General features: G+C 48.9%; 1 protein-coding gene across 5 annotated transcripts; it reads left to right on the forward strand.

Moving 5' to 3' along the window:
* Window positions 1–35: 35 nt before the first annotated feature.
* Window positions 36–26,693, forward strand: Coq8b (coenzyme Q8B). 5 transcript variants are annotated; one of them, XM_052714717.1, is made up of 16 exons: window positions 127–232; window positions 1,459–1,525; window positions 2,729–2,833; window positions 2,960–3,079; window positions 3,224–3,290; window positions 6,223–6,300; window positions 7,073–7,195; window positions 7,335–7,420; window positions 8,398–8,538; window positions 8,628–8,709; window positions 11,655–11,748; window positions 18,442–18,583; window positions 18,690–18,797; window positions 20,474–20,539; window positions 25,335–25,421; window positions 25,932–26,693. In XM_052714717.1, exons 3-16 carry the CDS (start codon window positions 2,732–2,734, stop codon window positions 26,232–26,234), a joined length of 1,599 nt encoding a protein of 532 aa, XP_052570677.1. In that variant the 5' UTR covers window positions 127–232; window positions 1,459–1,525; window positions 2,729–2,731; the 3' UTR covers window positions 26,235–26,693. The 5 variants fall into 5 exon arrangements, with proteins under 5 accessions (XP_052570679.1, XP_052570677.1, XP_052570678.1 ...); XM_052714719.1 differs by lacking the exon at window positions 1,459–1,525 and having other exon boundaries at window positions 36–232; XM_052714718.1 differs by lacking the exon at window positions 1,459–1,525 and having other exon boundaries at window positions 198–311.
* Window positions 26,694–27,127: the final 434 nt, after the last annotated feature.

The following is a 27,127-nucleotide window of genomic DNA, read 5'->3' on the forward strand; positions in this document are numbered from 1 at the left end:
CACCGCCCCCCACCGGATGTGACGAACGTGGGGCGGAACCTCGGCTGGCGCCGCGGGTCTCGCTGGGAAAGAGCTGTGTGCGCCTGGTGCTGGTCTGGGTCTAGGTCGCGCGCGGACCCTTTTCCCTACATCACATCAGCCTTACTCCAACCCACGCACAAGTTCAGCCACGCATTCATTCAACATTCAGGGACAAGATGGACTTTCCAAAGACTTAAGAGACCCCACGGGCGTAAGTTTGAGTGCCTCCGCAGTCACTTCCCAGCCGTTACCTTGAGCGAGTGTCTTTACCTACTTCGACTAAATTTCCCGTAAGAAACCTGATGTCTAGATGGGCACGGTGGTACAAGCCTGTAATCCCAGCACTTGGGAGGTGGACGTAGGAGGTTCAGGAGTTCAAGGTCATCTTCAGCTCCGTAGTCAGTCCCAAGTCTGGGCTACAAGAGACCCGTCACAAAACACACACACACACACACACACACACACACACACACACACACGGGGACTGAGATAATTTAGCAGGTCCATCGAGCCTGATGACCTGAGTTCTATCCCACGACCACGTGGAGATTTATGCTCCCACCACACAGCACAAATAAATGTTCGGGGTTTTTGTTTTTAAAGAATTCCGGGGCTGGAAAGATGGCTCAGCAGTTAAGAGCACTATGTGCCCCTGTCGGGATTGGAGTTTGTTTTCCAGCACCCTCTATGGGGGCCGGCAGTCATCTGTAACAACAATTCCAGAGGATTGGATACCCTCTTCTGGCTGCCTGAGGGCATGCACAGGGTACAAAGACATATATGCAGGCAAAAACACTTATACACATAAAATAAAAATAATCCAGTGGGTGGTGGTCCATGCCTTTGATCCCAGCACACGGGAGGCAGAGGCAGACCTGGATGGCTTTGTGGTCCCAGTTCACCAGGGGGAACTTTGAGACTTCTGCCCTTCCCTAGCCTTTGTTTGTAATGTGTGCTCTGAACTCGGGTATATGAAGTATGTGGTACAAGTCCATAGTGAGTCATGGCCCTCTGGATTATTGTCTGAGGTGATTTCTCAGCCTGTCCCTTATGGTGAGCAGTCTGCAGCTCCCGAGTCAGACCCTCGCCTTTGGAGGAGGACAGGAGGTGCTTTCAGTCTTGAAATTGAGTCACCCATGTGAGGGACGTTGAGCACAGGCCCAAGGCTCCAGGATGAGTCATCTCTTCACAGGCTAATGAGAAGTCAGAGACGGGAACCCACCTCATACATTATACAAATTTGAGAACATGCAGTCCAGAGGCGGAGGAGGGCTCTTCTGAGGTCACAAAGCAAAGGGACAGACACAGGGAGACCTAATTCCGGACAAAGAGGGTAGGGCTAGACAGAGAGGAAGGTGCCGTAAGGAACACATCTGCAGTGTTCCCTCTCTTCCGTGGTGGGAAAGATGTCCCAACCACCAGCTGTTTCTATTCCAGACAAGAAGAATGAGTCAATTTTCTTCCATGCCAAGGCTCCTGACTCAGCACTGGGAATCTTGACTGAGTATGTTCTGGGAAATGTCAATCCTTCAGGAGACAGAGCGCCCCCACTGAGGCCATCTCCTGAGTGGGTGGGGAGTAGAGAGCAGGGTGCAGAAGGGAACACAGGCACAGTATGCAGCCAAGGGGAGTTACGTTGAAGGCCTGAGCGGGAAAACAGTTCATAAGCAAGGCAGTGGAATTAAATGTGCAAGGAGGGAGGCTGAGTGCCAGGATGTGGGTGTTGGTGCAGACTGGAGAGGCTCTGTGTGCGAGGAAAATGTTTGGAAGACTGTGTTCAGATTGCTGAGGGCGTGGCTCAGTGCTGTGGGATGGTGAACCCCAGTCTACAGCTCAGTGGTCGAGAAGCTTGCTTAGCATGCGCGTGCACAGGATTTGTGCATCCACTGGGGGTAGATCTAAACACATAGGATAGCTTTTGAGCTCGTCAGGAGGAAATGTAGCCCGATGTTAATAGTGCAGACCTGCAATTTCAGGAGGTGGGAAGTGGGAGACAAGATCAGGAATTCAAGGGCATCCATCATTGGCTACAAGAGAGAGGGAGGAGGTTGAAAGAGAAAAAAATAGGGAGGAGAGAAGGGGAGGGTGCTTCCTATGCTTTCAAGAAAGACCATGGGTTATCTGGTGCTCACGTGCCTACCGGCTGACCTTGAAGACCCATTGAGCCAATGCCTAGGTCCCACTCCCTTGCCACGCCTCCTCACTCAGCAGGGTGTATTTTGTACACGTCAGCAAGCTGCTGCGCTACCATTGGCTGGATGGTCGGAGGGGGACGGGCGTGCAGATGTTCCCGGAAGCTCAAGACGCCCGGCGTGTGCTACACTGGGAGCCTGAGCCTAGTGGACTGGGTGCTTAGCAACGGGGGAGGTGCCCCGTAACGGGGGTGTTTTGGGGGGAACAGGGGAGGAATTGTGGATACTTAGCAGCCCAGGGTAAGGCGGTGCCTAGCAACAAGAGGGGCTCTGAGAAGTAGAGAGCAGTCCTGGAGGATCTGTGGGTGTCTAGCAACGGGGAGAACCCTAGCAACGGCGAGGCGTATGGTGCGGGGCGGGGGGGGGGGGGAGGCGCTTAGGAAAAACCTGAGTTCTTAGCAATGGGGGGGGAGGGGTAAGTAGGAGAAACTTGGAAATAAATTAACGGGGAGAGGGGGTTCAAAGAACGGGGCGAAACCAGGAGGCCCAGTCTTGTAATCCTTACTATCCCTTAGGCAATGTGGCTGGAGCTAGGGGCCGTGCTGCGCGGGACCCGTGGACTGCTGGGCAGGACTGTTCATCTGCCCTGTGGGGCCCTGGGGCTTAGGCCCCACTGGTGGGTAAGAGGCTGAGGAGGGGGCTCCCAAAGAAAAGAGTCTGAGGGAAGCTTGAGAGGGTAAAATGATCGAGAGGCATCCAAAAAGGAGGGCTAGCTCTCCACTCTACTAAAATCCACTTCTCTGCAGGGACCATGTAGGGGTTGTCGGGCCCAAAATGTTCATCAAGACCGGCCTGGAAGAGGCCTAAGTGAGGAGGACATTCGCAGGGCACGAGAGGCCCGCCTCAGGAAGGCACCCCGGCCCCAGGTATCATTGCTCCCTGCCCCCTACCCCCCTTGATACTCGGGGAGGCCACTGGACCCCCATCTTGAGGAAGGTGGCAGCAGGCTGGCAGGGCTCTTCTGCCACTCTGCCCACCTTCCCTGCCTCACACCTTCTTACCTTTCTCAGCTTAGTGATCGCTCTCGTGAACGCAAGGTACCTGCCTCCCGCATCAGTCGCCTGGCCAGCTTTGGGGGTAGGTGTGGCTTGGGGGATCTTCATGTGACCTAGATCAGAGGCAACATTTGCAGGGTGAGGTAAGGGAAGGGATGAGTCAGAGACAGGGTGAGAAGGGAGAGACTTGCAAATCCCAGAAAAATAGAGATGTGAACCTTAACATTTATTGAGAACCTGCAATGAGCAAGCTCTTGTACAGTGTGTACTTTTTTCTTCTGTTGATGGAGGAGTGGAGGCCGGGGGGTGTGGGGGAATGTGGGGGTGTGTGTGGGTGTGGGTGTGTGTGACCTGACTTTAGGTCCTGTAGCAGGATTGTTCAAACCTGTATGAAATAAAGGAATGTGTTGCAACCAACGTTTAAGAAAGGAGAGGAGGAGGAGGAGGCCATCCATCTGTAATTTCAGCAGTTGCCATGTAGGTAGAAACAGGAAGACAAGTGTTCAAGATCGTCACTGGCTACATAGTGAGTTTGAGGCCAGCCTGGGCTACAAGAGACCCTGTGTAAAGGAGGGAGGGAGAGAGAGGGAGAGGAGGGGCTGGGCATGGTAACGCCGCAGCTTTCGTAATCTCTGCTCCTGAGAGGCTGAGGCCAGAGGATTGAAGAGCCAGGCCTGGTGGTGCATGCTGGAGGTCCAGCTGCCCGTCAGGTTAATGTAGGGCTGCTTGAACCCACAAATTCACCTGGGCATCGTGGACCTTTTCTCAAAAAAGAAAGGGAAGCCAGGCGGTGGTGGCGCACGCCTTTAATCCCAGCACTCGGGAGGCAGAGCCAGGCGGATCTCTGTGAGTTCGAGGCCAGCCTGGGCTACCAAGTGAGTCCCAGAAAAGGCGCAAAGCTACACAGAGAAACCCTGTCTCGAAAAACCAAAAAAAAAAAAAAAAAAAAAAAAAGAAAGGGAGAGGAGGGGAGGAAATTAGAAAGAAGAGAGAGAGAGAGGAAGGAAGGAAGAAAAAGAGAGAGAAAATAGCATAGAAGAAAATACAAATAAATATTGAATATGGATATGTATGTTTATACACATATGATCTTGTTTGGTTTTTTGTTTTGTTTTGTTTTAAAGAATTATTTATTATGTATAGTGTTCTGCCTGCATGCATGTCTGCAGGCCAGAAAAGGGCACCAGATCTCATTACAGATGGTTGTGAGCCACCATGTGGTTGCTGGGAATTGAACTCAGAACCTCTGGAAGAGCAGCCAGTGCTCTTAACCTCTGAGCCATCTCTCCAGCCCCTCTTGTTTGTTTTTGAGGCAGGGTTTCATTATGCAGCCCTAGCTGCCTGAAAGCAGGCCATCCTGGAACTCATAGATCAGCCTGCCGCTGCCTCCCAAGTGCTGGGATTAAAGGTGCACTCCACTCCTAACACCCCTCAACACACAAATGCTTTTTCTGATAGTATCTCCTTTAAGCTAGTCTGGCCTCAAACCCCTGAGCCTTCTCATCCACCTTCCAGGTGTTCAGATAACAGGCCCTGCTCTCTACAGGTTACTATAATGTAAATCTCTTGTTCATCACAGGTCATAGCTCAGATGTTAAAAGTAGGCTCAGTTGAGCATTCTGAGTAGAACCTGGGCAACGGTATGCCCAGGGTTTCAGAGGAGGGGGATATTCTCATTTATGATTGGGAAATTTACTTCACTTCTCTGAGCCTCACTTTCCCTTCCTACAAAATGTGAGTTTTTCTGTCACATACATTTCACAGAGGTGCAAGAACAAAACTAGGTAATACATGGGACACACTGGCATCAGTACACAACATGGAGATACAGAAGGAGAACATAGCATACTTGGCAAATGCTAGCTGCAAGCTAGAGATAGGGACAGTGAAAGAGGCATGGAGCCTAGCATATCTTTATGGGATGGAGAGATGGCTCAGAGGTTAAGAACACTGTCTGCTCTTCCAGAGGTCCTGAGTTCAATTCCCAGCAACCACAACCACGTGGTCGCTCATAACTGTCTATAGTGGAATCTGATGCCCTCTTCTGGCATAAAGTAGGATATATATAGATATATATAGAAAAAGAGTCAAAGTCTGGAGTGGTAGTACACACCTTTAATCCCAACAGTTAGGCAGATCTCTAAGTTCTAGGCCAACTTGGTCTATAGAGCCAGTTCCAGGCCAGCTAGGGCTACACATTGAGTGCTTGTCTCCAAAAAATATACAAGAGGAGAATGAAAGCAGAAGAGAACATTAAAGGAGGGAATGAAGAGTGGGCCTGGGTTATCCCATATTGCAGGGAGAGGAAACCATGGGAAATAGGTGACTTGGGCATAAAGAGAAGGGCTGAGAAGCAATTCCAGGATACAGCTTGGAGTTGACATCCCTTAGGCCCTGGGTTCCATCCCCAGAACTGCATGGGGGAATATATATATTTGTTTTTATTTTTCAAGACAGGCTTTCTCTGTGTAACAGTCTTGGCTGTCCTGGGACTCTCTTTGTAGACCAGGCTGGCCTCAAACTCACTGAGATCTGCCTGCCCCTGCCTCCCAAGTGCTGGGACTAAAGGTGTGTACCACCACCGCCTGGCAAATAAATATATATGTATAAAGGAATAAAAAAGTAAGGCCAAGTAAGGTGGCATATGCTTAAAATCTCAGCACTGGGAGGTGAAAGTTGGAGAATCAGGAGTTCAAGGTAACATAGCGAGTTTTAGGCTAGACTGAAAAAGCCAGTTCCAGACCAGACTGGCCAACTTAGTAAGACCCTGTCTTCATTTTTTTTTTTTTTTTTTATGCTAGGGATGTAGAATTTTTGGTAGCATCTCTGAAACCCTGTGTTTAGTCAAAAGTACCAGAAGGAAAGAAAAGCTGGGGATGCAGCTTGGCTAGGAGGGTGCTTGCCTACTACCTGAGTAACAAAAGGTATCTAGACACTCATATGAGAGGCAGGAGTGAGGGTCTGAGAGAAGACCCCGGGTAGGTAGGCACAGAGCCTCCTTTCTTGTTCTTCAGGGCTGGCTGTGGGCTTGGGCCTGGGAGCACTGGCTGAGGTGACCAAGAAGTCGCTGCCAGGAGGAGGTCTGCAGCACAGTGAGTAAAACAACATCACCTGTTCATCCAGCTCCTGGCCTCGAGGGCTCGACTTGTGGTAGAGGGTCGCTCACTAGTGATGGGCTGGCTGGGCAGGGCGTGTGCGGCTCAGTAGTAAATTGTTTATCTAGCACACAGAAGTCACACACTGACTGGTTGCCATGACCCACTCCAGGTGACTCACAACTGCCTGTAACTCCAGCTCCAAGGAATCCAGCACCCTCTTCTGGCTGCTCCAGATTTCAGCACACACATGGCATACACACACACACACACACACACACACACACACACACACACACACACAAATAAAAAATTTTTTTTTTTCTTTAGAGACAGGATTTCTCTGTGTAGCCCTAGCTGTCCTGAAACTCATTCTGTAGCCCCAACTGCCCTTGAATTTACAGAGATCTTTCCCTGCTTCTGGCCTCCTGCTTACTAGAATTACAGCTTTTTTTTTTTTAATTATCATTTCTTGCCTGTAATATCAGCACTCAGGAAGCAGAGGCAAGAGGGTTTTATCAGTTTGAGGCTTTCTGAGCTACATTGTAGGCTCAGAAAACTGGAAATGACATGCACACCATTAATCCCAGCACTCAGGAGGTAGAGGCAGAGAACTCTCTGTGAGTTCGAGGCCAGCCTGATCTACAGGGCTGTTACACAGAGAAACAAAAAAACCCCAACCAACCAACCAAACAAACAGCAACAACAAAAAAGAAAAAAAAAAGGTTCTTTCTGCGCACATGATACTGATGCTTACTTCTCGCTACAGAGGGCGGCTCTGCATTGGGCTCCAGCCCATTCCTTTCCGAGGCCAACGCTGAGAGGATCGTGCAGACCTTATGTACAGTCCGGGGGGCTGCTCTCAAGATTGGCCAGATGCTCAGCATCCAGGGTACAGCATGACCCTCAACTCCTGACCTATGACCTCATTCCCACCCTACCCCACCCAGCATCGAGCCCTGATTTCAGGTGCTCACATGGATCCCCTCTCCATCTCCCTCACTATTCCCCTCATCCCACTGTCTCCTAAGACAATAGCTTCATCAGCCCCCAGCTGCAGCAGATCTTCGAGAGAGTCCGCCAGAGTGCCGACTTCATGCCCCGCTGGCAGATGCTGGTGAGTATCCAGTTTGGGTGACTGGTGACTTGGTACCCCATGTCAGTAGAATACATAAATCAACATAATCTACAAAGCACTTAGTTTATATTACATAAAGTTCTTAAACCTGTCCATGTTACTCCATGAGTGACGTGAAAGTTTGAGCTGTGATTAATTAGAGGAGATCATGCTAGGACATGATGCCACACACCTGTAATTCCAGCACTTGGAGATGGGAGCAGTAGGATCAGGAGTTCAAGGTCATCCTGGGCTACCTTAGACCCAGTCTCAAACAAACAAACAAAATTAAAGGAGATTTTATCCATAAATAGGATAGCATAACACCTGGTACAGAGCTGCTCTATAACTGTAGGAGAGCGTAGGCTCCAGCCACCTGCCTGCCTACTGTCTGTGCTCTGCTGCTTACCTGTGCTTTCTGAGCCACTCTAAACATGCCAGAACCAAAGGAAGCCCGTCTGCATCTTCATCATGCCACTTTAGGACTTCATGATATGGGAATCTAGTAAGGATGTTATCAGTCTTCATTAACAATCTCCTAGGGCAGTGGTGGTGCACACCTTTAATCCCAGCACTCAGGAGGCCGTGGCAGGCAGATCTCTGTGAGTTCAAGGGTAACCTGGTACAGAGCGAGTTCCAGGCCAGTCAGGACTTCACAGTGAGACCCTGCCTCAGAAAAATAAAAACGGCAATGTTGGTGTTCCTCCCATGGAACTCCTCTGAGTCTTAGGAGCTCCATCCTACTTTCCTCAATAAATCCACATTTGTTTCCTCCACTGAAACACAAAATAAATAACTGCACCTGGCTGCTCCATCGCCTGGGCAAGAGACTTCTCCCTGAGCCTTAGTTTTCACATCTGTAAAATGATGTATCAGCCAAGGGTGAGCCCCGGGGTTGCTAACACAGGTGCTCAGAACAGGGAATAAACTCAGCTGACTGAAACTATGATGGTAACTGTCATGCTCACTCCCTTCAGAAAGTTCTAGAAGAGGAGCTGGGCAAGGACTGGCAGGAAAAGGTGGCCTCCCTGGAGGAAGTGCCCTTTGCTGCTGCCTCCATTGGGCAAGTACACCAAGGCATGCTAAAGGATGGGACTGAGGTGGCTGTGAAGATCCAGGTGAGCAGGGAGGCTGGGCAGGAGTAGGGGTGGGCACTGTGCTGTCCCCATGTATGTGGGACTCCCGACCCCCTCCTTCCTCCTGACAGTACCCAGGTGTTGCCCAGAGCATCCAGAGTGACGTGAAGAACCTACTGGCCCTACTCAAAATGAGTGTGGGCCTGCCAGAGGGTGAGTAGCCCTGTCTGTCCCTACCAAGGGAGGGATGTAGCTAGAGTTTTCCTGCCTGGCCCACAGTCAGGACAAATCTCTGTCACCCGCCAGTCCCACAGCCATTCAGACCCGACCAAGTAAACATAGAGACTTATATTGGTTACAAATTGTATGGCCGTGGCAGGCTTCTTGCTAACTGTTCTTACAGCTTAAATTAATCCATTTCTATTAATCTATACCTTGCCACATGGCTCGTGGCTTACCGGTACTTTATATCTTCCTTGTCCTGATGGCGGCTCGCAGTGTCTCTTTTTTTCCAGCTTCCTGTTCTCTCAATTTTCCTGTTAGTCCCGCCTATACTTCCTGCCTGGCCACTGCCAATCAGTGATTTATTCATTGACCAATCAGCAACACATTTGACATACAGACCATCCCACAGCACCTCCCCTTTTCTTTTCTTAAAAAGGAAGGTTTTAACCTTTACATATCTCTAAAGTTAGTTTGGTATATTTAGGAATTTGGGCGTAGCTTTTTTTACTACTTTTTGTTGGAGGGGGGCGCTGTATCTTTTGGGGAAACAAAGAAAATTTTAGGATCATGGAATAGTCCGTGAGGCTGTATCATCTGAGCCAGTTGTCTTGAAACGGTTTTGGATGTTGGATCATCTGGGCCATGGTGTCATCGGAGACCTTTTAGGTGGTCTTGGCTGGTCAAACCTGATGTGTCTTAATCTGGAACAAATCCATAGTCTCTTGTTTTCTGTGGAAACAAAAGAGACTCTTTTCCAAAGCAACATATCTTTATATCTAAATTTTGAAGTCAAAGTATCTTTAAAATATACATACTGGTTTAACTCAGTTTCCTTTACAATCAAATATCTCTCTGTAGTTAAGAATCCCAAAGACAACATAATCCAGACTTTTTGTGTAATAGTCATCTCTATGTGGCTTATTTTTTATATTAATTTTACTGTCTTTTTAAAGACTTTATTTTTTTTAAAACCATGTATTTGTTTTTATATTGTATATATCATTTTTTTTGTTTTTTTTAAGCCTACGTATATTTTACATACATTTTAAACTATTATATCTGAATCTGTCTTATTATGAATCTGTTGTTTTAAGTTGTAGCAGCTGTGGCTGTTGGCTCCGCCCATCTTAGCTTTTTAACATGGCGGCAGTATGCTTACCGCCAGCTCTGGGAGCTATCATGGGTCTATGTTTTTATCTAAGCAGCGTGTAGCCCAGAAACCTCTTTTTTTGTTTTGTACTAGCAAAGGCTAAATCCATAATGTAGCTTAATGTGCCATTTGTAGAGACTTCATTTCCGCCATATTGTAGGTCGAGCGCGCACGCCAGCAACCCGCCAGTAGCTCAAACTGGCAGCTGCCGCTCATTTGAGAGAGACAATTAGGAACTGTTTTTAGCTCTGTTTTAGAATCTTTTTTTTTAGGTTTTAGGTGGAAACTCTTGCCCCACGTTGGGCGCCATTTGTAGCTAGAGTTTTCCTGCCTGGCCCACAGTCAGGACAAATCTCTGTCACCCGCCAGTCCCACAGCCATTCAGACCCGACCAAGTAAACATAGAGACTTATATTGGTTACAAACTGTATGGCCGTGGCAGGCTTCTTGCTAACTGTTCTTACAGCTTAAATTAATCCATTTCTATTAATCTATACCTTGCCACATGGCTCGTGGCTTACCGGTACTTTATATCTTCCTTGTCCTGATGGCGGCTCGCAGTGTCTCTTTTTTTCCAGCTTCCTGTTCTCTCAATTTTCCTGTTAGTCCCGCCTATACTTCCTGCCTGGCCACTGCCAATCAGTGATTTATTCATTGACCAATCAGCAACACATTTGACATACAGACCATCCCACAGCAGAGGGATGCCTAAAGAGAGGAAGTGGGGCTAGCCTGGGACAGCATCAAGAATGTATACACATCACAGGGGTGACAAAAGGATGCCAAGCAGAGAAAGTTCAGTGAGAATGAGTGAATGTGGCATAGCTACAAAGAAACAAGCCCAGATCAAATGCACAGACAGACAGACAGACTGGTGTGCAGTGTGCAGGGAACCACAGAAGCAGAAGAGAGAAGCTAGTGGGCAGCACCTTTGTGTTGCGTCCCATGAGCGATCACCTGTAGAAGACAGAGCACGGTATGCTTGTGGGGAAGAGAGAAAGTGGAGATGCAGACAGGCCTAGAAGTGAGATGAGAGGAAGAGGGCAATATGAGTTTAGCATAAACAAGAGGCCGAAGATGGCTAGGGATGGAGCTCAGGAGAGTGCTAGTCCAGCATGCACAAAGCCCAGGGTTGAGCTCTGTACCGAATAGGGTGTGGTAGGGCAGGCATACAGGACCCCCACACTCAAGAGGGAAAGGTGGGAAGATCGGAAGTTCAAGGTCATCCTTGGCTAAACAGTGGGTGAAAAGAGCTGCAGTTCCCATGACAGCGCCAAACCCTGGAGACAGACTTGCACAGAGCCCACAGTTGTGGGAAAGACAGAGGGAAGGTGAATCCAAGATGAGGTGGGTAAACTGGGTCTGGTGGCTCACATTTGTAATCTTAGCACAGGGAATCTGAGGCAGGAGGTTTGCTGAAAGTTGGGTCAACCCTGGACTACATAGAGAGACCCTATCACAAATGCAAAGCCAAGCATGGTAGCATGTCTGTAATCCTAGCATTTGGGAGGTGGAAACAGGAGGATCAGGAGTTCAGAGTCAGCTTTGTCTGTATAGTGAGTTGAAGGCCAGCCTGGGCTACATGAGAGGCTGTCTTTAAAAAAAAAAAAAAAAGAGGAATGAAAAAAAGGGGGTAAAAGTCAAGAACAGAGTGCATGGGACAGTGAGAGCCATAGAAAGAGAAATGTATAAGGAAACAGAGAGGACAGGCACATGGGAGCCTGGAGGTTCTGGCAGGGGACAGGCGGCCATCCTCAGCTACCATCCCTCCACCCCACCCCAGGGCTGTTTGCTGAGCAGAGCCTGCAGACCTTGCAGCAAGAGCTGGCTTGGGAGTGTGACTACCGAAGAGAAGCTGCTTGTGCCCAGACCTTCAGGTAAGCTGACATCCCCAGGCAGCTCTGGGGGTCGGGGGGCAACAGGCCAGGGGGTGGGGGGATGTGGACGATGGGACTCCTTCCCGGCGGCAGTCTCCCTTCCCTCCCATCTGGACTGGGCTGGGTGGATGGACTCTCTAGCCTCTGGCAGTCTTCATCTTCACACGGCACAGCAGACTCCTCTTTCTCTCTTTGGTTCTTTTATCTATCCATCCATTCCTTATTCTTGCATGTTCTCTGGGGGCTGCACCGGTCACTTCTCACAGAGTGTCATATCTGCTGTGGTCCCACAAAGGGGTTCAATTGCACCATGAGGTGCCGATAGGCCTGCTAGCCTGAGGAAGGGTAAGCATTCTGCAGCATCAGGGCCAGAGGACACCAGCTCCTTCTCCACAATAGGCAGAAAAAAACAGTGTCAACATCTGGGAGGCCAGGGTCCGTCTCACTATATAGTTCCTGCTGGCCTGGACCTTGAGCTTATTGAGATCCACCTTTGTCTCCTAAGTACTGAGATTAAAGGCATGCACCACCATGCCAGCTCAACCTTATTCATTTTAAATTTTATTTTGAACCAGGCATACTAAGGTACACCGTTAATCTTACCACTTGGCAGTCAGAGGCAGGTGGATTTCTGTAAGTTCAAGACCAGCCTCATCTACATAGAGAGTTCCAGGCCAGCCAGGGCTACATAATGAGACTCTGTTTCAAAACACCAACAAAAACTCCAAGAGATTTTTTAGTTTGTTTTGTGTATGGATTTTTTTCTTTTCTTCTCTTTTCTTTTCTTTGTGTGTGCATATGTGTCTGTGTACCACATGGATGCAGTGCCCACAGAGACTAGAAGAGGGTTTGAGTCCCCCTGGAACTGGAATTATAGACAGCTGTGAGTCGCTAGGTGGATGCTGGGAACCAAATCTGGGTCTTCTGGAAGAGCAGCCAGTGCTTCTAACAGGAGCCATCTATCCAGCCCTTCTGCCTTCTTTTTTGAGATTGAATCTCTTGCTGAAACTAGAACTCCCTGATTGGACTGACTGGCTTGCCAGTGGACCCAGGGATCCTCCTGTGTCTGTCTCCTTGGTGTTGGGATTACAGGTGCATAGTGCCTTTTTTTTTTTTTTTTTTTTTTTTTTTTTGTGACTGTTTACAGGGTTCTGGGGTCAAACTCAAGTCCTCCTGCTGTGTGGCAAGCTGCTTACCCACTGAGCCATGTCCTCAGGTCCTGAAAGAGCCCTATGTCCACATACCCAGCAACCTTACCATCAGCCTTCTTGATAAATTCTATATGGACATTTATATTGTTGTATACCATCAGAATTTTCTAGAATGCTTAAAGCACCAATGTGTACACATCCCAACCTAGGAACCCAAATCTATCAGATCTGTCCAGCAAGGTGTACTAACAAGTTATGGTGGTTTTATTTTTGTTTTTGAGATAGGGTCTCACTATGTAGCCCTGGCTGGCCTTGAACTTGCTCCAGTCATTCTGACTCTGCCTCCCAAGTGCTGGGTTTACAGGCATGCCCCATACCTGGCTTTTATGGTGTTTTCAATTACCAGTTGAATCTTTTAAAAAAATTTTATTTATTTATTTTAATTATTTTAAATGTGAGACTTTGGATTCCGCTGGAGCTAGCATTATAGGCAGTTGTGAACACCCTAAGGTGAGCACTGGGAACAGAACTGGAGTCCTCTGGAAGAACAGCAAACATGCTCCCAACTGCTGAGCCATCTCTCTAGCCAACTCCCCTTCTCCCCGCCCCCCTTGTTTTTTGAGACAGGATCTCAATATGTAGCCTGAGCTGTTCTCAAACTCACGGTGTGGCTGTGCTGGCTTTGTACTCCTGACCCTGCCGCCTCCGCCTCTTCGCTGCGTGTGCCGCCACATCCGGGTCTCAATGGCAGACCGTATGAAGAGGAAAATGAACAGACTATAGCTATACAGACAGTGTGGCTGTATCTTGGAATTATGGTCATGTGTAACAATTACGGACAACTCAAGTCTGAGGGTGTAGCTAGTGGGTGTTTGCATAGCATACATCGTGCTCTGGGTTCGATCCCCAGCATCACATAATCCAGGTATGGTGGCTCATGCCTATAATCCTAACACTCAGGGGATGGAAACTGCAAGATTAGAAGTTCAAGGTCATCCTCTGCAACACAGCTGAGTCAGAGGCAGCCTGGGCTATATGAGACAACATCTCAAAAAGCAAAACAACAAAAAAACAAAAAACAAGAGACACCTTGAGAGGAACCCCTACAGTATGGCTCACAAGTCTGCTATGACTCTCAGCATGACTCCACGCTCAGGAGACAGGGTGAGCAGATAACAGTCATTCAAAACACGTGCCCTGGACCCTGATGAATTTGGGATTCAGTCTCGGGTCAGCCCTTACCAGGCTGTAAGGCTTATCAGGTGGCCTGATTCTGTACAGTGGCCTCAGGAGAGCGTTCTCATAGGGGAGGTGTGCTGATTAAATGTTTAGGACAGCCCTGGCTCTTGAGAAGTAGAGCCGGTATCAGAGACCACATAAACTAGGACTAAACACCAGCCCAAAGCAGGACACTGCAGAGCAGAGTGACACGGGATGACAGGCCAGAGCAACCCCATGTAGGATCTGAGGACATTTTCCCAGGATCCCCCAAACCCTTCCTCATACCTCTGGTGCCTGCCCATCTGCCTGTTCCCAACGTCCCCACAGGTCCTCACTCACCCCTGGTCTACCTGGACACATGTCCCTCAGTTTATCACTCATCCCTCTGTTGGCCTGAGGCTGGCTCTGTCACCCATCCACCCACACCAGCATGTCCAGTACCAAAGAAGGACTTTTGTCTTTATCGGGGAGGTAATGTCTGTACAGGTGTGTTCATGTATGTTCAAGGCATGTGGATGCCAGAGAACAGCCCTAGTTAGGTCCCATCTGTTTTTTGAGACAGCACTTCTCTCTGGCCTGGCTGCCCACTGAGCCCCAGGAACCACCTGTTGCTGCTTCCCCACGTCTGGGATTACAGTTGTGTGCACCACACTCAACCCATGGGTTCTGGTGATAAACTTGGGTCCGCATGCTTATGTGGTATTTTATTCACAGAGCTATCTCCTTGGCCCTTTTTTGTTTGTTTTGGGGCTAGAATGCCGTGTAGCCCAGACTAGACTCATAGTCCCTATCTGGCTGAGGATACCCTTGAACTCAACTTCTCCATGCTAGGATTATAAGCATGTACTCCACACCAGGGTCTCAATGGTAGACTGTTATATGACAGGGAACACTCCCACAGTAATGTTGCGACTGTCACCCTGCTGAAATAGGTACTCTTGGGAGGGAAGTGTATGTATATCACGCATATCCTTCTTGCCTCCAACTCTCAGTTGCTGAGATTACCGGCATCCACCACCACATCTAGGTCAGAAAAGAATTCTTCAATTTATTTACCACTGTTCAGAGTATAGGACCCTCCTGCATCTACAGGGGACAAATTCCTAGACACCCTTAGTTAGTTCCAAACCCTGCGTAGACTGTTTTTTGGTCCCTGTACGTATATATGTAGAAGTCAGGCTTATAAATTAGGGACAGTGTTTTCTGCTGCAACATGTTGATGTTTCTAGGAAGATTTCTATTCCAGGCTTTTGCCCACAAATTGAATACCTTTCACCTTTGTTCAGGCTGTCATCCTCCTGCCTCAGCCTTCTGAAAGCTGGGGTTAGAGGCTTATGCTACTTTTCACGGTGCCTTACTCACCTTAAGCAAGCATTTGTCATACACTGTGGGTGTAACTTTTGCAGCTTGTAGTAAAACTAGCACAGAGTTCTCTTCCTCACAGTTTCACAGATAGATTTGTTCTCACTAAGAATCTTAATGGACTATGTTTTTTTCTTCATTGAACCTGAGCATTTTGTCTCTTCACTTAAAGAAAGTACTCTATGGGCTGGTGAGATGGCTCCTCGGGTTAAAAGACCTTGCCACCAAGCCTGATCACCTGAGCTTGATCCCTGGGATCCACATCGTGGAAAGAGAGAACTGATACCCACAAAGTAGTCCCCTGTCATCCACACATGCTCCATGGCATGTGTGTGTCAGTCAGACAGAAACACAGACACACACACACACACACACACACACACACACACACACACACACACACATATCCCCTCATGCACACACACAGACACGCACTAAATAAATATAAAAAAAAATAAAAAATAAAAAAAAAATGAAGCCGGGCGGTGGTGGCGCACGCCTTTAATCCCAGCACTCGGGAGGCAGAGCCAGGCGGATCTCTGTGAGTTTGAGGCCAGCCTGGGCTACCAAGTGAGTTCCAGGAGAGGCGCAAAGCTACACAGAGAAACCCTGTCTCGAAAAACCAAAAAAAAAAAAAAAAAAAAAAAGAGAAAAAATTAACCCATCATCACCCTCCTGTAAGTAGCCCTAATGAAGCTCATTAAAAAAAAAAAGTGGTTAAGAGCGCTGACTGCTCTTCCAGAGGACCCGGGTTCAATTCCCAGCACCCATATGGTGGCTTACAACTGTCTGTAAGTCCAAGATCTGACACCCTCACACAGACATACAAGCAGGCAAGGCAACAATGCACATAAAATAATAAATTTTAAAAAACGCCATGGAAGTAGAAGGACAAGTTGTAAAGGGGGAACAAACAGGGATAGGAGGGACAAGAGAGGATGACAGTGAGGTAACTGAAATACATCGTGTGTGTGTGTGTGTGTGTGTGTGTGTGTGTGTGTGTGTGAAAGTGCCATAGTGAAACCCATTGTTTATGATTAATATATACTAATTAAAAAGGCAAAAATCATTTTAGAAAAAGGAAAAAGCTGGGCGGTAGTGGAGCACACCTTTAATCCCAGCACTCGGGAGGCAGAGCCAGGCGGATGTCTGTGAGTTTGAGGCCAGCCTGGTCTACAGAGTGAGTTCCAGGAAAGGCACCAAAACTACATAGAGAAGCCCTGTCTCAAAAAACCACACTCACGCACACACAACACACACACACACACACACACACACACACACACACACACACACACAAAAACCCAGAGGAAAAAGCATTTTATGCTTTTGACATATCTGAGATGCCAGCATTACTCTCTTGCTTTGGAACCATTATTAAATAAAATAAAGGTGATCTGAATACTGCCATTGAAATATTCAACAGTCAACCTGCTAAAATGGCTAAGCACTCTCAGAAGGGAAGTGTATTATGTATACCGTGCTTATACTGGGCAAGTAGGTGATTCCTGTTCCAAACAGGGTGGGGTTAGATTTTTATCATACTGCTCAGAATGGTATGCAATTTTAAATTTGTAAATTTAAAGCTGGACTTTTCCTTCCTTCCTTCCTTCCTCCCTTCCTTCCTTTCTTTTCCCCCTGAGACGGGGTTTCTTTGTGTGGCCTTGACTGTGATCTTGCTCTGTATACCAGGCTGGTCTCAAACTCACAGAGATCTGCCTGCCTCTGCCTCCCAAGTGATGGGGCTAAAGGTGTGGGTCACCACTCAGCAGGAATTTTCTTTTTTTAATTTATATTTATTTTTACTTTATGGGTACAGATGTTTTGCTTGTGTGTATGTCTGTGCACCATGTACATGCAGTGCACTCAAAAGCCAGAAGAGGGCATCAGATCCCCGGGAACTGACATTATAGACAGTTGTGAAGCATGTGGGTGCTGGGAGTTGAACTCAGGCTCTCTGGAAGACCAGCTAGTGCTCTTAACTGTTGAGCTGTCTCTCCAGCTCGCTTCTTTTTTCTCTCTCTTGCTTACCTGCTTTTTGAAACAGCATCTTATCATGTGCCCTGGCTGACCTGGAATGTGCTGTGTCACAGAGGCTGACCTTGAAGTCCTGACCTCCTGCCTCCGCTCCCCAGTGCTAGGTTTACAGACATGCACTACCACATCCAGCTTAGACCAAGGTTTACCACAAGTAACTGAAACTCTTTAGTGACTCCAAGGAGTAACTGGTGACTATCAGTGTAGAGCCATAGACTTAAAAACTTAAAAAAAAAAGTAATTTGTAATATTTATCATTGAGTGTTGTGTGTACATGTGCATACACACCAGTGTGTGCATGCTACAGCATGCATGTGGGGATCAGAGGACAACTTTAGGAATATGTGGGCCCTGGAATCAAACTCAGGTCATATGCCACAAGTGCCTTTATTCTCTAAGCCATCTCACTGGCTACACACTAGTTATTTTGTTGTTGTTGTTCTTCTTGTTCTTGTTTTTGTTTTTCAAGACAGGGTTTCTCTGTGTAGCTTTGGAGCCTGTCCTGGAACTCACTCTGTAGCCCAGGCTGACCTCGAACTCACAGAGATCCACCTGCCTCTGCCTCCCGAGTGCTGGGATTAAGGGTGTGTGCCACCACTGCCCAGCTAAACTGGTTATTTTTAAGTGATGCATGAGCTAAATTTTCTGAGCTCACCATCCAGTCACCAGAAGTCAGAGAAGGATTGGTAGGAGGGAAGTGGTAACTGGGTCTCCAGCAACATGCCGTAAAAGACAAGGCAATATACAACAATGTCTGTTAAATGTCAGTCACCCAAGGCAGCCAAGCCAGAGAAGTGGGATGGAAAGGAAAGCCTAGAGCAGCGAGGCCTGAAGGGCCTCTCAGTAAAACAGCCAGTTCAAACCCAGCCTCTGCTCTCCAAAGCATGAAGTTTCTCTCATCCTCGCCTTCTTCCTGCCCCAGGAAGCTCTTGGCAGATGACCCCTTCTTCCGGGTGCCAGCTGTGGTACAGGAGCTGTGCACTACACGTGTGCTGGGCATGGAGCTGGCTGGGGGAATCCCTCTAGACCAGTGCCAGGGCCTGAGTCAGGACATCCGGAATCAGGTACGTCTCCTTTTGGGATGGAAATGGAGAAGGGCCAGGCACAAACTTTCTCCCTTGGCCGGGAGGACCAGACAAAACACCCCACTGAGATTTCTTCCTCTTTCAGATTTGCTTTCAGCTCCTGAGGCTGTGTCTGAGGGAACTGTTTGAGTTCAGATTCATGCAGACAGATCCCAACTGGGCCAACTTCCTATACGATGCCTCCAGCCACCAGGTTGGTTCCTTAGGATGTGAATCAGGGTACATCAGCTAGCTGCTGTAAAGAGCATTTCCCCAGAAAGATGGTTCAGTGGGTAAAGATGCTTCTTACCAAACCTGATGGCCCTTAAGTCAATCCCCAGAACCCATGTGGTGGAAGGAGAGGACTAACCTAGTAAGCTGTCTTCTGACGCCCACACATGAGCCATACATAATATAATACATAAATACAAAAAAAAAAAAAAAAAGATGGGGCTGGAGGGATGGCTCAGTGGTTAAGAGCACTGGCTGCTTTTCCAGAAGAGCATGAGTTGATCCCCAGCACCCACGTGGTGGCTCACAACCACCTGTAACTCCAGTTCCAGGGGACCCAATGCCCTCTTCTACCTCTGTGACACCAGGCTTGCAAATGGTGCCCAGAAATACATGTAGGCAGAACACCCATACACATACAATAAATCTTTTAAAAATATAAATAATTCATAATCCTTCTGCTGTGTTTGGAATTGCAGACATGTGTCCCCAGGCCTGGCTTCTCTGTATATATAAAGCTTTAAATTATAGAACTATTATTAGGCATGATCTGTACCTACATATGAATGTAGAAGGTGTGCATGGAGATTTCAGGAAAATTTTAATTTTTAAAATTATTATCTTAGAATTTCTGTGTATGAGTGTTTTGCCTGCATGTATACTATGTGCCATGTGTGTGCAGTGCCTGAGGAAGACAGAAGAGGGCGTTGGATCCCCTGGAACTGGAGTTAGAGACAGCTAATGTGGGTGCTGGGAATGGAACCCGAGTCCTCTGAAAGACCAGCAAGTGTTCTTAACTACTGAGCCATCTCTCCAGTACTCAGGAAATTATTTAATGATATTAGTTTCAGGAAAGTGATAACCCTGGAGGAGGTCCTGGGAGTATATAGGTGAGGGAGGAATAAACCTGTGTGAGTGGTGTTCATGTTTAAGCTGAGGAGTAGGACTTGTAGATATTCACTTACTTTTTCAGATGTCTTATTCTCTTAATTATTTTATGGGCCCCAAGATTTGCATTTGAGGCAAATAAGCTGGGTATGATGGCTCACATCTGTAATCATAGCACTCAGGAGGCAGAGGCAGCCTTGACTACATAGTGAGAATGAACCTGTTTCAAAAAACAACAAAAAGAAGGCTAGCACTAAGCTCAGTCTTAGAGCACCTGCCTAGAATGCACCAGTGGGGAGCGGCTGGGGGAGAGCACCTGCCTAGAATGCACCAGTGGGGAGCGGCTGGGGGAGAGCACCTGCCTAGAATGCACCAGTGGGGAGCAGCTGGGGGAGAGCACCTGCCTAGAATGCACCAGTGGGGAGCGGCTGGGGGAGAGCACCTGCCTAGAATGCGCCAGTGGGGAGCGGCTGGGGGAGAGCACCTGCCTAGAATGCACCAGTGGGGAGCGGCTGGGGTAGAGCACCTGCCTAGAATGCACCAGTGGGAGGCTAGGGCTGTGACTCAACCACAAAGGCCTGGTCTCATATCCACAAACAAGAGCCTGGGTGTATGGCCTGGTGATACAGTGTTTGCCCTTAATCACCAGTGAGGGTCTGGAGGTGTGGCTAAATAGTGGGAGTGAGGCTGCAGGGGAGAAGAACATGGCTATTTCAGTTGAAAGTGAGGATATCAGCCTTTCCCCATATTCCTGTCACTCATTGTTCCCAGGTGACATTACTGGACTTTGGTGCAAGCCGGGCATTTGGAACAGAATTCACAGACCATTACATTGAGGTGAGTACCCCCATCCCTGGGGCTTATGAAGGGTCAAAGCTCAAGCTAGATAGTGAGGACAGGGTAAGAGGGAAATGTGAACTGGAACTAAGAAATATGGCCTTCAAGGTGGTTCACACTAGAGTGCCTGCTGCCCTGACTGTGATTCCTGTTACCACATGGAGGGGGGAGGGGACTGACTCCTTCACATCCTCTCACCTCAACACTTGTGTGTGGTACATCCATATGCCACAACCTCGATTCTCTCTCTCTCTCTCTCTCTCTCTCTCTCTCTCTCTCTCTCTCTCTCTCTCCCAACTTTAAAAGAAATAACAAATAAGCCAGGCCTGGTAGCTACTGAGGAGGCCAAGGAAAGATGATCGATTGCAAGTTCAGAGGCTGCCTATGCTACAGGTGAGTTTAAGGCCAGCCAGCCTGAGCAACTTAGTGAGACCCTGTCTCAAAATAAAAGTAAAAAGAGGGCTAGGACTGTAGCTTCATAGTAGGGCACTTATATTGGCTCCACCAGTGAGGGGCATGATGGAGGCAGAGCACCCACCTAGAATCTACCAGAGGCTCTGAGTGTTGTTCAGCGGTGGGGTGCTTGCTTAGTATCCACAGTTTCCTCAATTTAACCCTCAGTACCTCAAAAAGAAGAAATAATAGAGGCCAGATGTGGCACACGCCTTTAATCCCAGCATTCAGGAGGCAGAAGCAAGTAGATCCCTGTGAGTTCCAGACCAGCCAGAACTACATAGTGAGCCTCTATTATAGTAATATTAATAATAGCTAATAACCACCAACCACTTAGTATTATTACAAGTAGTATATAATTGAAAGCGGCCAGGGCCACTCGGAGTCCCATTTTACAGGTGAAGAACTGAGGCTTAGAAAGCAATTCCCCAAAACCCCAGCATGCCTGTGGGTTGCAGACTGTCTGGGTTCAGAGCCATGTCCCAGCCCTTGCTCAGCCCCCTTCTGAGAGAAGGACCAGAGATTGCCACCCTGTCCAGGATCTTGACATCCAGCCTGCACCTCACAGGAAGTTGTAGCTCCTCAGGGAATACTTCCTCACCTACTTGGTTCTTCCATTTCTTCCTTCTAAGTCAGTCAGTCTCAGAGGCTGCAGAGACTTGTGTCTACATGCACCTGGTGTTTTCCATTCTCCTAGTTGTCACTTCTGACATTCTCTGACATCCCCTTGGTGCCCAGCCCTACTCCCCTGGCCCCAATCTCCCCATCACAGAGTTCACCATCTATAGTGCAACAGTTAAGGACGTAGAGGGTTAGGGCTCGGCTGAGAAATGGAGGGCATTGTGAGAATCTAGAGGAACCTGTCCCAGATTGAGGATCCAAGAAAGGCTTCCTGGAGGAGGAGATTTTGAACTGAGAGCTAAGGGATGCAAAGGACAATTAGTAAGAAGCTAGAAGGACATTCAGATAAATGTGCAAAGGTCAAGAGTCATCTTTGTCACTGTTCTGTTGCTGTGAAGATACCATGACCAAAGCAACTCTTTTTTTGTTTGTTTGTCTTGTTTTTTGGTTTTGTTTTGTTTTGTTTTTCGAGACAGGGTTTCTCTGTGTAGTTTTGGTGGCTGTCCTGGATCTCGCTCTGTAGACCAAGCTGTCCTCGAACTCACAGAGATCCGCCTGCCTCTGCCTTCCGAGTGCTGGGATTAAAGGCATGCGCCACCACTGCCCAGTAAGGCAACTCTTATAAAGGAAAGCATTTAATTGGGGACTTTGCTACAGTTTCAGGGGCTTAGTCTGTTATGATCACAGCAAGGAGCATGGTAGCAGGCAGGTATGATGCAAGCTAAGAGCTACATCCTGATACACAGGCAGAGAGAGGGGAGAGAAACAGAGACAGAGAGACTGGGCCTGGCATGAACTTTGGACATCTCAAAGCCCACACCCCACCCACCCCTGTGACATACTTCCTCCATACCTCTTTTTTTTTTTTTTTTTTTTTTTTTGTGGGAGGGGAATATTTCAAGACATGGTTTCTTTGTGTAGCCCTGCCGTCCTAAAACTCACTCTGTAGACCAGGCTGGCCTCAAACTCACAGAGATCTGCCTGCCTCTGCTTCCCGAGTGCCGAGAGTAAAGGCGTGCGCCACCACCACCTGGCTAAGGCTATGCATCTTAATCTTTTTAATCCTTTCAAAGAGTTCTACTCCCTGGTGACTAAACATTCAAATATATGAGCCTATGGGGCCATTCTTATTCAAATGACCAAAGGAGGGAATTTAGGAAAATCCTTTCTGCATGCTGGCGCTTCTGAACAGAAATGGTCATTTAGGGGCTGGAGAGATGGCTCAGCAGTTAAGAGTATTTGCTGGCCTTACAGAGGACCCAGAGTCCTAGTCACTGTAATATTGTTGTGAAGAAACACCATTACCAAGGCAACTTATAAAAGAAAGCATTTGATTGGGGGCTTGCTTGCAGTTTCAGAGGGTGAGTCCATGACCATCAAGGCATGATGTGGCAGCAGGCTGGCATGGCACTGGACCAGCAGCTGAGAGTTTACATTTGGTCCACAAGCAGGAAGCAGACAGAGGGTTAACTATGCCTGGTGTGGGCTTTTGAAACCTAAAAACCAACCCACACCTCTTGCAACAAATTCATACCTCCTAGTCTTTCCTAAATAGTTTCACCAACTGGGGACCAAGTATTCAGTATTCAAACCTATGAGCCTTTGGGGGCCATTCAAACCACCATGCCCCAGCTCAGCACCCATAAGGGCTCATAACCATCTGCAAGCAGAGGATGCAAAGCCATTCTCTGGCCTTCATACAGAGATCAAAGGGAAACTCATGTTCTGATTGGACAGACAGGTGTTGGGTAGAGCCAAGACATTCTGGGTGCTAGGCCCCTTTTCAGTAGGTACTCTGTCTCCTGTGAGGTGCTTCAGAAAGTGTTTGAGGAGGGGAGGAGCAATGGAGTTGAAAACTCGCTCCCATGGGGGCTGTGAGAAGTTGTGGAGGAGCCAGTTGGGAAGAAACGTAGTGAACATAGGGCCATGGGCACTAACAGTCTTGAAGACAGGAGAAAGGTGATGGGGACAAGGCCAAGGACTGACTCTAGCCTGAGAACTTTTAGGCCACCTCTAACTGCTGACAAGGAAGAACTGATGACCCACCCCCCCACCCCCCCACACAGGCCATTTTAGCCATTTTAGCCATAAAGCCAAGGCCTCCCCGAGCACTTGAACCATCCATTTTTCATGGACACCCACTTCCAAAAACCACCTTAACCTTTTCAAATAAAACAAACAACAACAAAAACCAAAACTGTTGGTTGGATGTTGTGGCCGATAATCAGAATACTTGGGACAGGACAGGGCAGGAGAATCATGAGTTCAAGGCCAGCCTGGGTTTCATAGTGAAACCCTGTTTGTTTATTTTTAGGTGCATTGTGTGTGTGTATATATATACACACATATGCATATTATATGTATGTGTATATATATATATATATATATATATATACACACACACACACATATACATACATGCATACATACATACACACACACACACACACCACACACGTGCCCGCATGCACCATGGGACACATGAGGAGGTCAGAGGAACATCTGCTGGAATCAGTTCTCTTTGCACCATGTGGGATCTGTGGGGCCCGAGGATCAAATTCAGGTCATCAGGCTTATCAGCGCCTTTAGCAGCTGAGCTATCTTTTAAAAAAGAAAAAGAAAATTTATATGGAACTCTAACAGATGGCCAGACAGCCACAGGCAGGGGGAGCTACAACAGCATTATTCCCTCCCAAAGAAAAGAGCAAGGCAGTGGGTCGGGGCTGGACAGGCTCCTCTCCCTGCTCTGAGCCGGCCTCTTCTGCACAGGGGCCCAGGGACAGCCAGTGACAGCTAGAGTAGCCTGCAGTGCGGGCACAGTGCTGAGCCCCACACAGTGATCCCAGGAGGAACCAGAGTTCCTTACTCCCATTTAATAGATGAGAAAGTAGAGGCCCCCCTACAGGTCCTAGCATCCTCTGAACCCCAGCAACTGGTACAGGTACTTTGGAGTCTCCCTCTACAGGACTGGACGGGAATTTAGCTCCACAGCAAGGGTAATTAGGGACACCCTGAGTGCTGTGTCTCATGCCCAGTGTAACTAGACCTATCTAGAATCCCTACACCCAGGGGGCTCAAAATCCAGTGGGAGCGAAGGCCCTCTGGCAACCTGGGACACCGTTCAGCTGTTCCATTCCTGACTGGTGTCTGGACCCATCAACAGCCGATGGGACACTGTGCCACTCCTGGTGGGGCCTGCAGACAGTTTTGCACTCAGTGGGTGGCAGTGCCCCTGGCCATTGCACCTGCAGGCTCTCACCATTCTTGAGGGAGATACAGCAGGGACAGAGTAGGGAGGGGGAAGCTTCTAGAAAGAGTCAGTCAGTGGAAATGGAGGTGGATCCAGGTTGGGCAAGATATCCCCTCCCTATTCTCTCCCTCCCTTCCTCCTTTCCTTTTTAACAGTGTTAGGTGGTAGTCCAGGCTGGCTTCGAACTCATAACCCTGACCAGCCTCCTGAGTACTGGGATTGTAGGTATGCACTGCTATCAGCCTCTGGCTGGTATTCCTATTGTCTAGACCCTCCCTTGTAGTCTGGTGTGATGGTGCAGACTCATAATCCTTCAACTCCTGCAGCTGGAGGCAGGAAGATCAGGAGTTCACAGTCATCCTCAACTGCATAGTGAGTTCAAGACCGTATAGGCTATGTCAGACTCTGCCTCAAAACAAACAACCCCAAAGCCTGCCTTGACCCGCACTGCTCTGTCCTCTGACACCCCAGGTGGTGAAGGCTGCTGCTGATGGAGACAGAGATCGAGTCCTGAAGAAATCCCAGGATCTCAAATTCCTCACAGGCTTTGAAACCAAGGTTGGTTGCCACTGAGCAAAAGGGGCTGGTGTGTTTGTTGCTGTTTTCTTTAGGGGGCTAGTGTCTTTTGGGAGTGGAGGATGCAGGAGAAGGATGAGGGGGAGCACAGACTATGTTTCTATCCCAGGGGAGTGGGGTAACTGAATGGACTAGTCTATACCGAGGAGCCCCAGGGTGGACCGAAAGGTGTGGCTACTGGGGGGGGGGCACTATTTCTATTCTGGGGATCCTAGGTTTGAGGAGTAGAGAGGCTACTTGTCTGTAGAAAGCCAGGGCTCTTTAAGAGTAACTGGGGGTGTTGTGGATAGTCAGTGACTACTTATTACTCTTAGGGGATACTGGGCTAGCAATACAAGTCCTCCACCGAGCCCCGCCCCAGCCCAGCCCCTCACTGGTGGATTCTAGGCAAGCTCTACCAGTGAGTCACGCCCCAGCCCTTGCAGTTTGCCTCTTCTGAAGTAATCAGAGGACATTATGTCCGTCTGGATGCATCTGCCATCCCCACCCTAGGCATTCTCCGACGCCCACGTGGAGGCAGTGATGATTCTGGGGGAGCCCTTTGCTGCCTCGAGTCCCTACGACTTCGGAGCTGGAGAGACGGCTCGCCGAATACAGGGCCTCATCCCGGTGTTGCTTCGGCACCGGCTGCGCCCACCACCTGAGGAGACCTACGCCCTACACCGCAAGCTGGCTGGGGCTTTCTTAGCCTGTGCTCGTCTCCACGCCCACATCGCCTGCCGGGACCTCTTCCAAGACACCTACCACCATTACTGGGCCAGTCGCCAGGCACTGCCACTGCCAGCAGCCTCCTGACTAGAAGGACCTCCCTGCCGACCCCCATGACAGACTCCATCCAGGGATACCAGCTCCACAGCGGGTGGTCCTCTGTTATGGCTCTTCTTGCCCCCTCCCCCTCTGTCCTGGCTCCAGAGCCAAGTTCCTTGCCTTGGATCTTCGGGCCCCTGGAGTTAGCTCCCTGATCCAAAGTGGGCATCCTGGAATTCTAAAGCTGGGAGTCAGCAGATTCCTGCCTTCATCTAAGTGAGCCCTTGGTCCCTTCATGGGGGTTCACTCTCGTCTGGAGGGGGCGCCCCTCGGCCGCGGGTCTTCCAGGATCGGCAGGAGAAAGGGGAGATGGTGGCTGTTGGAGGCGGTCCTCACCTTTGCCTCCCTCGCTCTACCAGCTGCCTTCTTCCGGGGTTCCAGCCTGTGTATTGGAGGATGGGGGTGGGTGCCGATCCTTCTCTCCGAATAAAGGCACCCTTTCCCTTCCCCCCAGTTCTTTTCTCTCTGCACTAAGGGGGAGGAGCTCACAAGCGGCTCCAGGTGCAGATGGCCAGACCCCCCCCCCCCTTGTCTAGGGCCATCTGTTGCGGGGATCCTCCTCTACCCCCCCTCCACGTGCTGACCACCTGCTCCAAGGGCTGTGGCAGCTGAGAAGTACCCTCCTATCACACAAACTCGCCCCCCACCCCCAGCTTCAGGCTCCCTCCTGACAACCTCGCCTTTGCTAATGGGCCCTAATGCCCCTACCAGCTGCTTTGCCAAACCCACAAGACCAGAGTGGGGGTGCAGCAGAGTCCAGAACTAGGACCTGGTCCTAGCCCAATGCCTTCTCTCCGCAAGCCAGAGTGATCTCCCTCCAGGATGCCGGGGTCTGTTCCTTCCCCCTCCCCTTGCCTCGCCTGCAAAAAGTGCCTCGTCAC

Source organism: Peromyscus californicus, unplaced genomic scaffold, assembly GCF_007827085.1.
Source record: "Peromyscus californicus insignis strain IS unplaced genomic scaffold, ASM782708v3 Scaffold_4__1_contigs__length_199733344, whole genome shotgun sequence".
Lineage (NCBI taxonomy): Eukaryota > Metazoa > Chordata > Mammalia > Rodentia > Cricetidae > Peromyscus > Peromyscus californicus.